A 12,209-nucleotide genomic window follows, 5' to 3' on the forward strand; every position below is an offset into this window, starting at 1 on the left:
CTGCTTACACATCTTATAGAAATTTTAAGAATAGTTTTCCTTTTTATGAAGCATCCCACTTAGAAATAAAAAAAAAAAGTGAACAAGGTAGTGGATGTTACTCAGGATATAAACTCCAAGTATTTACCCAAATTCAGCTGAATTCACCTTCAGATCTGATTAACAAAAATATCAATCTGTAAAAAATATGTCTAGACACACATGAGGCTTACCTCGCCATCCTGACCCACACATTCATTTAAGTACTCAATTATCTTGTCAATTAAGCATAACTTTTTCACCACAGCATGCATTTTAATATCTGTAGACAAAAAAAAAGTTACTAAAAGTTAAAGAACATTTTCTTTAGTTTTAAAAATATAAAACCAATATCGATATAACTTTTGAACTATTAAAAATAGTTATACTTGATATTGAAATGAGACGATGAAATATTTAACTTTTTGCTCAATATACATCTAAACAATGTGAAAACTTTTAAGTAACAAGCATACCTTACTCCTTACTCTTGTGATGTAAAAAATAAAACTTAAAAAATAAATGAATCAGTTCAGGCTCTGAAAAGTAGAATTTTATGTATACAAATGAATCCTTTTATTTGTACATGACAAATTTTCCTTATAATTTTCACTGACAATTCTTCTCTTTTCTAAATCCATCACTCAAAATCTTTAGAATTCTCCACAAATTAATATGTAAATATGGCTTGCAACATGATCATTTTTCTATTACTGAAAGATCTCTAACCTCCAACTGTTAATAACAACTATAAAGAGAAAGGGATTTTAACATACTCCACGTCCTTCTGAAGAATACAAACTCTTTTTATAAACGTGTACACGTGTGTGTGGACACACTGCTGTGGACTGAAAGTTTATGTCCCCCAAATTCACATAAAGAAACCTAACCTCCAACGTGATGGTGGTGGGAGACGGAGCCTTTGGAGGTGATTAGGGCATGAGGGGAGAGCCCTGGTGAACGGGATCGGTGCCCTGATCAAAGAGACCCCTTCTCTTTGTGAGGACACAGTGAGAAGACACTGTCTATGAACCAAGCAGCGGGCCCTCACCAGACACCGAATCTGCTGGCACCTTGACCTTGGACGTCCAGCCTCCAGAACTGCGAGATGAATTTCTGTTGTTTAGAAGCCACCCAGTCTATGCTATTCTAGTATAGCAGCCCCTATGGTCTAAGGCACACAGACACACACAGACACACACAGACACACACACACACGGCTTCAAAATCTCTAGTTGCTTATGGATTAGGTACAAGTATTTAACAACTTACAAATTTTCTTATTCTGTTGTCCCGTATCCTCAGTGAATACATGCATTAAGAAAACACACACGAATACGCGTGTTCATACTGGATCCACGCCATCCCTGCGAGCCCCTTCGGCTGCCACTTTAACTACAAGCAGTTTCCCCTCCCCCAACACTGTGCGCACCACGATGACACGCTGTATTTTTGAAATGTTAACACTACTGAAGGAATATTTTCTAAAAGTTTTTGATCTTGTTAGCAGAAGCTCTCCACACTTTCTAGAGCGTTATTTTCTGCAGTCTGTAGTATAGTTATTAAAGCCAAAAAATATGTTGCATTTGCTTTTTCAAATTACTCTCACTCCAGTTTCCACTCATGTCAGGATAGGGACATTAACCGTGCCCCGACTTCCAACTCAGAAGAAAATCTTTTTATGTAGGTGCACAGTTATCATTTCTCTCAAATGTTAAAGTTAAATTACATACATCACATACAGGGAATAATAAAAAACTAACCCAAAGAATGGAAGCCTGTGGAATAACAATGCTGCAAACAAAGTTAACAGTATGTTTTACTAGTTGTTTTAAAAATAAGCCTTTAAAGAAAAAAGTTACAACACATACTTTTTATTTTATCCACCCACAAAGTATTGTTTAATTGACTTCTCTAAGCAAGATAGAACAAACTGAAAACGTGTACTAGGTAAACTGAGAAAGAAACAGGCAATTTTCTGTTAATATTTTAGAAGGAAGAAAATTCCCTCAGATGACATCCTACAGGCCAAATAATGATAATGCAGAGCAGGGATAGACAAACTTTTTCCGTAGTAAAGATCTAAATAATAAAGGGGTGAAGCTTTGCTGGACACACATGGTCTTTGTCACATGTTCTTTGTTTTTGGTTTTGTTTTTTTTTTTTAACGACTTTTTAAAAATGTAAAAACCGTTCTTAACTCAAAAGCTGTTAAAAAAAAAAAAAAGTCAGGCGCAGGGCGGATCAAACCATAGTTTTCTAGGCTGACACTACTACACACAGCAATCTAAACCCATTACCGGCAGTAGAGCGATCGTTTTAAAACACATTACCTTGCATAATCACAGCTAACTGTTCCGCTGCTGACTTTCTCAAAACAAGATCGATATCATCTGAGATAAAGATTTCATACACCTTCTCAACAGTCTCCAACTGCAAACCAAAAAAAAAAGATTTTCATCTACTTCCAATTCTAAAATTCTATAGTTCATGTGACAACAAAAGCTGGAAAGTCAATGCACCTAAGTAACAGGTATGTGTAAGCGTAAATCTGCAGTGACCTCGAGGTCAGGGAGGGACAGAGATCTAAAGCACACAGCCCCAGGCCACGTGAGCCTCTCCTCAGGTCTCCCTTTGCTGGGAAGTCAGTCACAATTCCATGGGAAACATCCCCACAGGCAGCCCCAGGCAGCCCTGAGCCGGTGACCGGACAGTGACAGCATTTCTCTGCTGCCCCCAGAAGCATCGGCTGGCATTCCCTTGGCCATTTCTTTTCTTCCTCCTCAGGGACCGAGCCACAGACAGCTGTGACCTGGTGGCCAGCACTCCCACAGAGCCACCCCTAACCAGTCCCCAACTGCCAGTTCATGCCAGGACAGAGTCTGAGGAAGGAAAAGGGGGAAAGAAAAGATCGAAGACGACACTCCTGTCTCGCCCGGGCTGCCATCTGCTGGCCCCGCCGTGGACTCGCAAAAGGCAGTCCTAAGAGGCCACCCCGCACCTCGCTCCCTGCCGCACAGGGCACAGGAGCGACTACCGGTGGTCAGAACTCAGGGAGGCCCCAACGGGAGCTGGTATGTGGCTGGGGACGGTTCTCCAGTCCTTCGGCCAAGGCTGGCACGTGGCCGCAACCCTTTAGGTTAGAACGCTGGCTGCGGTTCCCCATTTTAAAAACCCATTGTGTTTTCGTGTGGCGGTGGGGGGCCGGTCCACACTTTGCCCTCAATAGAACTGTTTTTTCCTCTTATAATAAAGAGGCTGAAAATTTTTATCGTAGGAACTTTTGATATTATAGGCAATTCCCAACATAAGAACAAGAAGAATCCCTGAGTTTTATGTCAGTGATATATATTTTTAACAGCTGTCACAGAATTTCTTTCCGCTAGATTAACTTTACATTATACTTAAGATAGTATTCAAATTAATTTCATATCTGGTGTATATGTACTAAATGAAAAAGGACATAGTGCCTGGCATATAGTAGGCACTCAAGAAATATCTGTTCAATAAACAAACATACCCAGGGGCCAAATGAAGCCAGAGCACAATTTTGAACCAGCCACGAATCACCACACTTGAAGCTGCCAGTCCCCTCCCCTCCATGGCAAACACAAGCCATGCAATAAGAAATGTGACATCGAATAACCACACAGCAACAAACTCGAAAGTTACAGCCACCTTAATAACGAGCTCTTTTCTGTCATCCAATTTGAGTTCGATAGGCTTTTTCACAATAAATAAATTAGTAACTCTGGAGAGGACTCTGGCATCGATGGATGGGCGCTTCCTGTCTGCCCCATCTTCCCTGGTGAGATGACATGCTAAAAGCTTTGACGCCAGCGAACGGACCCTAAGGAACAAAGTGTTAGTCAGATTTTGTCATATACAAACGTCCATAAATTATAAAGCCCTATAATCACAACAAATTATTATATATCAACACGGTAATTAGCCATACTTATGCTGACATTATTAGTAATATTACATTTCTTCTATTAAAATATTTAGCGTATAACTACAATTCTTTCTTTTATAAACATGAGAAATAAAGAATGATCGATAATTACAAATGAAGAGACAGACTCACTGACATTGTCAACTGCACAGTCAGTATCACTGTGAACTTCAGTAAGTCGACCTGCAAATTAAACCTGGAACTCCTGCCTCCAGGTCTAGCGCTCTGTCAATCATAAAAATTACCGCGGACCCATGATCAGAGTGTAAACATCAGGCCGAACTCCGAGTGGAGTCATCACACTGATAAGTGTGATAGCATAACGATATAGAAAAATCTTATAGTAGGGACCAAATAGATTCCCCCCAAATATGAAAATGGAAATTCTTTTGATTCCCACCAAAATTCTATTTTATCTGGAATGAATGAGTGCAAGGTGGGAGATTTCGAGAAAAGATGAGATGCTGCAAACAATGAGACGAAACGGAAAAACAGAAAACCATCCAGAGCACGGAGGGTGCTGAGCTGGAAGCTACTGACAGAACCAGTTACCTCTCACTCCTCCCATGGGCTCTTAGACTGCATGGGAACGGGGCAAATTTTACACGATAATCCAATTTCCAGGGTTTAAGCACTGCTGATAAGACAGCGAAAACCTGCGTATCCACCACGGAGCCCGCCCTACTGCAGCTATGGCTGGGTCACCTCGCTGTGTCCCGTCACCCTGAAGACCCCCCATCATCACACTGACCTCGCTTTATCGCAAATAATAATGCGTAACCGATAAGCAATCTCTTCTGAAGCACGTGCCTGTCTGTGTTGTGTGCTCTGTTCCCACAGCTGACCACGGTTCTTAGGCACATGCAGACACTCAGTAGGTGCCTCCCAAGGCTAAGCAGGAATTCACCGTCATAGTATTAACAGCTATCACGCTCTAAGGTGGTGTGATAAGTCAGGCAAACTGCTCCCGTCCCACTTCTCACCTCCTGAAAGCTGAGCACATCTGTACGTTTTCCCTTTGTTCCCTCCTTCCAAGCCAAAGCTGTCTGCATTGAGTCGTTAATGCAGAGATAGTCACCAACCCCGGTCAGAAAGCCAGAGTGGGACATGTAAAGTATATACTTACGCACCTCCTCCTCTTGTACGTAAATTTAGCCTGGGGCACCAGAGTCCATTTATTCTACTCTCTTTCAGCGAATATATTTTGAGCATATTTATGCCCAAGGAAATCTATGAAGTGCTGAGGACGTAAAGACTGGCCAATGGACAGTGGAGTTTGTCTAGTGGAGTTTATGGCCTGGTGGGTTGGGGTAGAATTAATCAAGTAATGAAAGTAAATACTTAATTTACTTTCGAAAGTAATTTGAAAGTAATTCGAATTCTCTTGAGTTCCATGTAAGCGAGGTCAGGCCTCACCCTCGGCTCCTCGGGAGGGGGTCCCTACGTCCCCGGAATGTCCTGCCTGGTAAGAATGTCTTTATTTACCTGAACACCTTGGGCCCCACAGGTGAACAGGAAACACATTTTTATTGTGTTAAATCACCACGTTTCAGGGTAGGGAGTACGACACAGTGCATCACTAAAGGAGCCGCCCAGGGCCCACGGGCCACGTGTGGAAGCCAATCAACCCCCGAGGGGCACCGAGACCGACTCGCCTGCCCTACCGCTCCCCGTGCCCCCTAACTGAGCTCCCTGCACCACATACGGACCTTTACAATCGCTTCTTTTGATGTCCCTCCTTTAATTCTCTTGATATTTTATTTCCACCTACTTCCTTATTTTTCAGTCTGATCATCTGCCTGTAAATAAGCCACTGTGTTATCCTGATGTAAAGCTCGGAGAGAACAAAACTTTGTCACGAGGACATCTGTTTGTTCCTCCTAGCCTTTGCCACCGACCCCTCCTCGTCACCACTCAGTCACCCTGACTCCAAGCTTTCCTTCTCTTCTCAGCGAGGGAAAACCTACGCACTGTCACCTAAAGAGCAACAGAGAAGACTCACGTTGCACTGACGGACAGGGAAGGAAGACACACATTTCTCCTTCTTTCTTTAGTTGAGATGATACGTACACCAAGGGCGGAGGAAAGGACCTTTTTTTCGTTTCCCAGACAGAGGACAAGCCAAACAAATTAGAATGCCCGCGTGCTCTGGTGTATGCGGCAGCCAGTCCACTACGCTTTCATGAAAACCTTACTTTTCAGAAGAAATGTTTAGAAAAGGACCACTCCGGTTGGCTAACGATTTCTAAACGAAGGGACAGGACAGTGCTCTATAATTTTTGCAATCTGTTTATCTCCGCAGCTCTGCCACCTGCCCGCGGCACCCCTGGGCAGCCGTGCGCACCGCATGCTGAGCTGACAACTGGGCCGGACGGTGGGGACGCACGTGAGGGCCGCGTTCAAGGCCCCTGCGCCCGCTCTAACTGCACACGCCAGTCGCGGCCCCTGGTCTAACAGGGGCCTGGCTTTCCCTCACCTTCTCCGCCCCGGTCTCAGGCCGGCGTCGTTACCACGCTTTCCCAGACCGCCCCGTCAACCCCTGCCATCCGGTCTGCTGTACTCACGCCGGCTTCTTCACCAGCAGGAGCCGCAGCGTGGCCTTCAGGCGGGCGGTGCGGGACAGGGCCCCTCCGTCACCCTCGGGACCCGCTTCGCTGAGGAGAAGAACACAGTTGCCCAGCGGCTCCTCTGTGTCCGCGTAGCCCTGACGGAGCCCATGGCAAACGAAAACAGCGTTCGATTTTATACATGTGGCTTCATTTATTTAACTTAAAAATAAGAATTTTATTGATTGGCAGACAACTTACAAATTGCTTTAAATTCTGCTGAAAAGTCACTCTGCAAAATAACCTACATAAAGAAGCCTACTGAAAACTATATTGAAAAAATAATACTTAAGAACTTCAGGGAAATATGCCAACCTTCTTGACATTTGCTAATTTTTGTATTTGCCAAGATTCTAGTGGTGGCACCTTCCCTACGTGAGGCACCTGTCCCCACAGGACGAAGACGAAGTGCTACAGACAGGCTTCGAGGCCCAAGGGCCGGGCTCTCTGCCCTCAGGGGTCAGTGTCTGCAGGGACAGTGTTTGCGGGGACGGCGTCGATGGGGACAGCGTCTGTGGGGACGGCGTCTGCGGGGACAGCATCTGTGGGGACAGTGTCTGTGGGGACTGCGGCTATGCAGTGTTTCCCATCTCCACCTTCTCATCCAAGGGGGCAGCGACCTGAATGTCCCTCGCTCCCGTAATGCCCAGAAAAAGCTTTTTTTCTAAGAGTTTATTAATCAAAGGGTCACTCCAGTCACACATAAGCAGGGACAGAATGCACAAAGCAAGTTCAGTGACGTACAGTCTGCTGAAGAAGCCCTTAGCTTTCCTGAAAGCCTTTATATAAAGTCAGCTCTATTTTTCACAGCCGCTGCTAACTGCCTGCACCTCACTTTTCAGCCTCCCGTCCAGATAAACGAGGGGCACACAGATGAGCTATCTTGGTTTAACCTTCTGCCAGACGCAGGCAGCCACCCACTTTCTGGCCAGTCATCCACGGTGCCTTCCCGGCTGCTCATCATCCCTTTCCCGGTGTGACAGCTCTGCTGTTTGCACGTGTTTAAATCAATGTCACCCTCCACAGATAAATGGCATTGCACGCGGGGACCGCACGGAGTACCTGTAGGACTGGAAGGATGGGGCAGAGCGACTCGATAAACCTATCCCAGGTCGGCGCTGTCATCAGCAATCGTCCCTGCAGCAGGTACAGCAGGATGGCTCTGGCGGCGGCATTCACCTGCTCACCGACACAGAGAAACAACCAACAAAATCAGGTGTCCCCGCGTCACCTCACGTACCCGTAACACTTTATAAAATCTGGAAAGCTGCTGTAATTAACACCTCTTCCTTCAAATGCTCATATTTCTGTAGCGTCATCTTACATTCAGCTCTCAACCAGTCTTTCCCCCTTAATGTTAAATTTCTTTTTTTCACCTTTAAGGTATATTCTCCCATCGAATAAAAATGTCACTTAGTGAAACCACCTGCTTATTACAACTCCTGTACAGTACTCTACATCCTAGATGGAAAACCTAAGTAATAGTTTTATCTGATTTCTCTGAGAACAAGTATGTCCTGCATTTTGATTCTCATATTTTCTTTAACACATCTATTTAAATAAACACCGCAACTGAACCCATACATCAAAGACAAGTTTCTTTTCTGTTTCTCATCATAGTATCTAGTTATATTAGGATATTACCTTGATTTAGCTGGGTCTCTAAATAATTAGTTTTTTGCAGTTACTTTGAACACGCCATACCTCACTTTTGGGCTCCTGAATGCCAAATACAGAGATTTCATACAGAACTTTTGGGTGGAGTAGAAAATGAATTCCATTACAAAGTGAAGACACGGGTTTACTGACGCTATGGATACCCAAACATTCCTATAGGATAAAACAAAAAGTCACTGATTTTTTGAAGGAATTCCTCTTTCATTTGTTTATAATTCAATTCCAACTTTAGTTTTTACTTCATTGAAACTTTTCTTTTACTTCCAGAGGATGAAAAAAGATTCTCCTGCCTAACAGTTTTTCAGTTTGTATGAGATATTTTATGTTACTTTTTGCCAAAAGGCAGAGTCTTGGTAAATTAAATGACCAAACTGCTAAGACAACCAAATATCTTAAAGTTGTTCGTTATGATAGACATAAAGAAAATAAGTAACATAATGAACTATATATCCAAAAGAATTAAAGCAGAAACTCAAACAGCTATTTGTACACCCATGTTCACAGAAGCATTGTTCACAAAAGCCAAAAGGTAGAAATAACCCAAATGTCCATCAACAGGTGAACAGATAAAATGTGTTCTATACATACTACAGGTTATTCAGCCTTAAAGTGGTATGCAATTCTGATCTATGCTATAACATGGATGAACCCTGAAGACATTTTGTTAAGTGAAATAAACCAGATACGAAAAGACAAAACATATGATTCTACTTATACGAAGTACCTAAACATTCAGGTGCAGACAGAAAGTGGAATCGTGGCTGACAGGAGCTGGGGGGAGGAGGACTGAGGAGTTGTTGTTTAATGGGTACAGTTTCAATTTGGGAAAATGGAAAAGTTCTGGAGAGGAATAATGCTGATGGCTGCACAACAATATGAATATATTCGATGCCACTTAACCATACACTTAGAAACAGTAAATTTTACGTTATGTATATTTTACCACGATTTTTAGAAAGCCAATTAGGCATAGCTGAGGAATGAAGCAGTGTACTGAATGACAGCACTGAGAAATCCCAACCAAACAAAACAAAAAAACAGAAAAGATACGGAAAATATAAAAGAGGGACCGAAAGACACAAAGGGTGAAAGGAAAGGTCTAACGCAGCTCTGATGAGAGTTCCGCCTGGAGAGAAGGGTAAGGGTAAGAGGGACAATAAGGACTGAGAATTATCCAGAAAGGAGGGCAAACAATGAGTCTTCAGATTATAGTACTAAACAGGATAAATTAAAAAAAAAAAAAAAGTATACAAAGATGAATTGTAATGAAACTGCAGAAGACCAGAGACAAGGAAAAGATCTTAAAAACAAATAAAGAAAAAATACAAAGAAATTATAACTTAACTGAGAGCAGACTTCTCAACAATGACAGAAGCTGAACAAGGACAAAGAAGTATTAACAAAGTGCTAAGGAAAAGTAGCAGTCAGCCTATAATCCTATAACCAGCCATACTGTCATTCTAAAGTAAGGCAAAAATCAAGACATTTAAAATAAATGTACCATTAATCACAGACTATCCCTGAAAATACCGAAAAACTTATTTCAGTAAAAAGTAGACTGAACCTAAATATTTATCAATAAAGTATATTCAAACTAAAGAGCAGTTAAGATAAATGAACTATGTAGATCTCAAATCCCACTATTAAATGAAAGGACTAGGCAGCAAAAACATTTGTATAGTATGAAATTCCTTTTTAAAAAGTCAAAATGATAATATATATATTACTTATAAAGACATGTATAAATAGTAAAAATATATAAAACAATGGATGGGAAGGATGAGAGTGATTCTCTCAGTGGAAGAAGGAAGGGGGAAGAGAAAGGAAAGAAGCTTCAGTTATAACTAATATTTTTATTTCTCTGAATAAAAAAGAATCAGAAGTAAAAGTAGCAAAATGTAAATATTTGTTATATAGAGATAGTACTTACAGGAGTGTTAAATACAAGAAGACGTTTTCAAGAGTACACAGGAATGTATATATTTTTCAGTATTGTCCTATGTACGACGTTCTTTTCAGTATTGAAATAGTTAATATTCTATGTACTATTCTAGAATGAAATGTTCTGTATTTTACAAACATAAAAGACAAATAAATTTTAAAAGAAAAAATATATATTACTAAGAAAACAGACCTGACACTATAAAATTTAAGCCCTAACAACCTAAAACTTTTCCTGAGCATAGAGATCACTTTTGAACACCTGGTAGAAGTCAACTTTTCCTCACAATTTTTCCATCATTAAATAAAACAATATAAATGCAACTCTTAAGAAAACTTCTAATAAAGCAATTCAATTGCTAGAATTACTAAGTTAAGGGAAATGAACGGTACAAATTTCTTAAGAGTTGACTAATAATTGCCATCTATTTTCACGGCAATTATATCTTATATTTCATCCAAAAGGTCAAATAATTCCATTTTAGAGTTATAAGAAGAGAATTCACTGTTAGTTCTCCCCCCAATTAAAAAACAAAAAAGTCACCTTAACAATTTCGAGACAGCAGTGGTAAGTCTCAACTTTCACTTGTAGCAATGGATGAGACAACAGACGTAGAAGCACCTTCTGACTTTCTCCTTGTGATAAGGGACTGGCTTGTGCAGACTTCCAGCTGGTGAAGAGAGAAAGCGTGTAAGGCGTCTAAGGCAAGGGAGCGACTGAACGAAAGAGGACGAAAAGCACAGTGGAAGGAATTTCGTTTCATTCCAATTCCTCCAACTGGGATCTTATTTAACTCACCTAATATTAGTATTTACCCGAGCACAACCTGTTTCAAGGCAGAGAATATTCTCTCAAAGCGTAGCAAAAAAAAAAGGTCCTTAAAAAGCCGTATTTGAATGTAAATTGGTACAGCCATGGAAAACATATGGAGGTTCCTCAAAAAACTAAAAATAGAACTACCATATGATCTAGCAATTCCGCTTCTGGGTATATATCCAAAATAAATGATATCGGTATCTTGAAAAAAATATCTGCACTTCTAGGTTAATTCCAGTATTATTCACAATGCCAAAACAGGGAAGCCACCCAAGTATCCATCCATGGATGAAAGACGAAAGAAAACATATATACAAGGTATCTACATACAAGGGAAAAGTATTCATTCATTAAAAAAAAAAACGTAAGTCTATTTGTGACATGAATGAACCCAAAGGACAAAGTGCCAAGTGAAATAAGCCAGACACAGAAAGATAAATGATGCATAATTTCACTTATATGTGGATCTAAAACAGTCACATCCACAGAAGCAGAGAGTAAAATGGTAACTTTCAGGGCAGGGAGTCAGGGGGAGGGGGATGGGGACATGTTTGGTCTCAGGGTGCGACATTTCAGTTATGCAAGATAAATCTCTTCTGGAGATCTAGTATACTGCATGGTGACTACGGTTAGTAATGTGTATTGTACATTTGATATTTCTTAAAAGAGCATATTTTAAATGTTACCACAAAAAAATACCAATTACATGAGGTGAAAAATAAATAATAATACACATACTTAATTGATATTTATCACCATGAAATTTACTTCTTCCAAAAGCAATGAAAATATTAAGTTCTAATAGGAATCTGTGCCAACGGCCCCCAAGTAAATTAACTAACGCATTGTTTTCCAAAAATTCATATAGAAAAAAGATAGGAAGTAATAAAACTTACATTAAAAAAAAACTCAATTTAAGTTATCAATTAAAACTTTAAAGATATTCAAATATGCTTGAATACTTGATTATAATGAATACCAAAACAAATGTATAAAAATCCAAGGATAATTCATTTTGATTATAGGAATGACATTTTTAAAGTTTACTCTTGAATAAAACAGTTAACTGTCCTGATACAGCTGTACGTAAACAGTTCAAAGGTCAGAAACATATAATCTTAAACTAAAATATAGTAAGATTTAAGACCAGTTGTTTTCATTGATCCTAAACACACACACACACACACACACACAC

At 40.7% G+C, this 12,209-nt stretch overlaps 1 protein-coding gene across 5 annotated transcripts in view; it reads right to left on the bottom strand.

Moving 5' to 3' along the window:
• RTTN (rotatin) overlaps nucleotides 1–12,209 on the bottom strand; it is a 114,591-nt gene that overhangs the window by 78,524 nt on the left and 23,858 nt on the right. For all 5 annotated transcript variants that reach the window (XR_001517065.2, XM_015590825.2, XM_006913734.3 and 2 more), the window contains exons 14-20: nucleotides 10,742–10,868; nucleotides 8,284–8,409; nucleotides 7,642–7,758; nucleotides 6,538–6,677; nucleotides 3,697–3,868; nucleotides 2,352–2,451; nucleotides 213–301 (exon numbers count right to left, since the gene is read on the bottom strand). Coding sequence is in view for 4 of the 5 variants with exons in the window: in XM_015590825.2 (XP_015446311.1) it covers nucleotides 213–301; nucleotides 2,352–2,451; nucleotides 3,697–3,868; nucleotides 6,538–6,677; nucleotides 7,642–7,758; nucleotides 8,284–8,409; nucleotides 10,742–10,868 (871 nt within the window). In the remaining variant the exon portion in view is untranslated. The remainder of the gene's footprint in view (nucleotides 1–212; nucleotides 302–2,351; nucleotides 2,452–3,696; nucleotides 3,869–6,537; nucleotides 6,678–7,641; nucleotides 7,759–8,283; nucleotides 8,410–10,741; nucleotides 10,869–12,209) is intronic.

Source organism: Pteropus alecto, unplaced genomic scaffold (assembly GCF_000325575.1).
Source record: "Pteropus alecto unplaced genomic scaffold, ASM32557v1 scaffold14, whole genome shotgun sequence".
NCBI classification, from domain to species: Eukaryota; Metazoa; Chordata; class Mammalia; order Chiroptera; family Pteropodidae; genus Pteropus; species Pteropus alecto.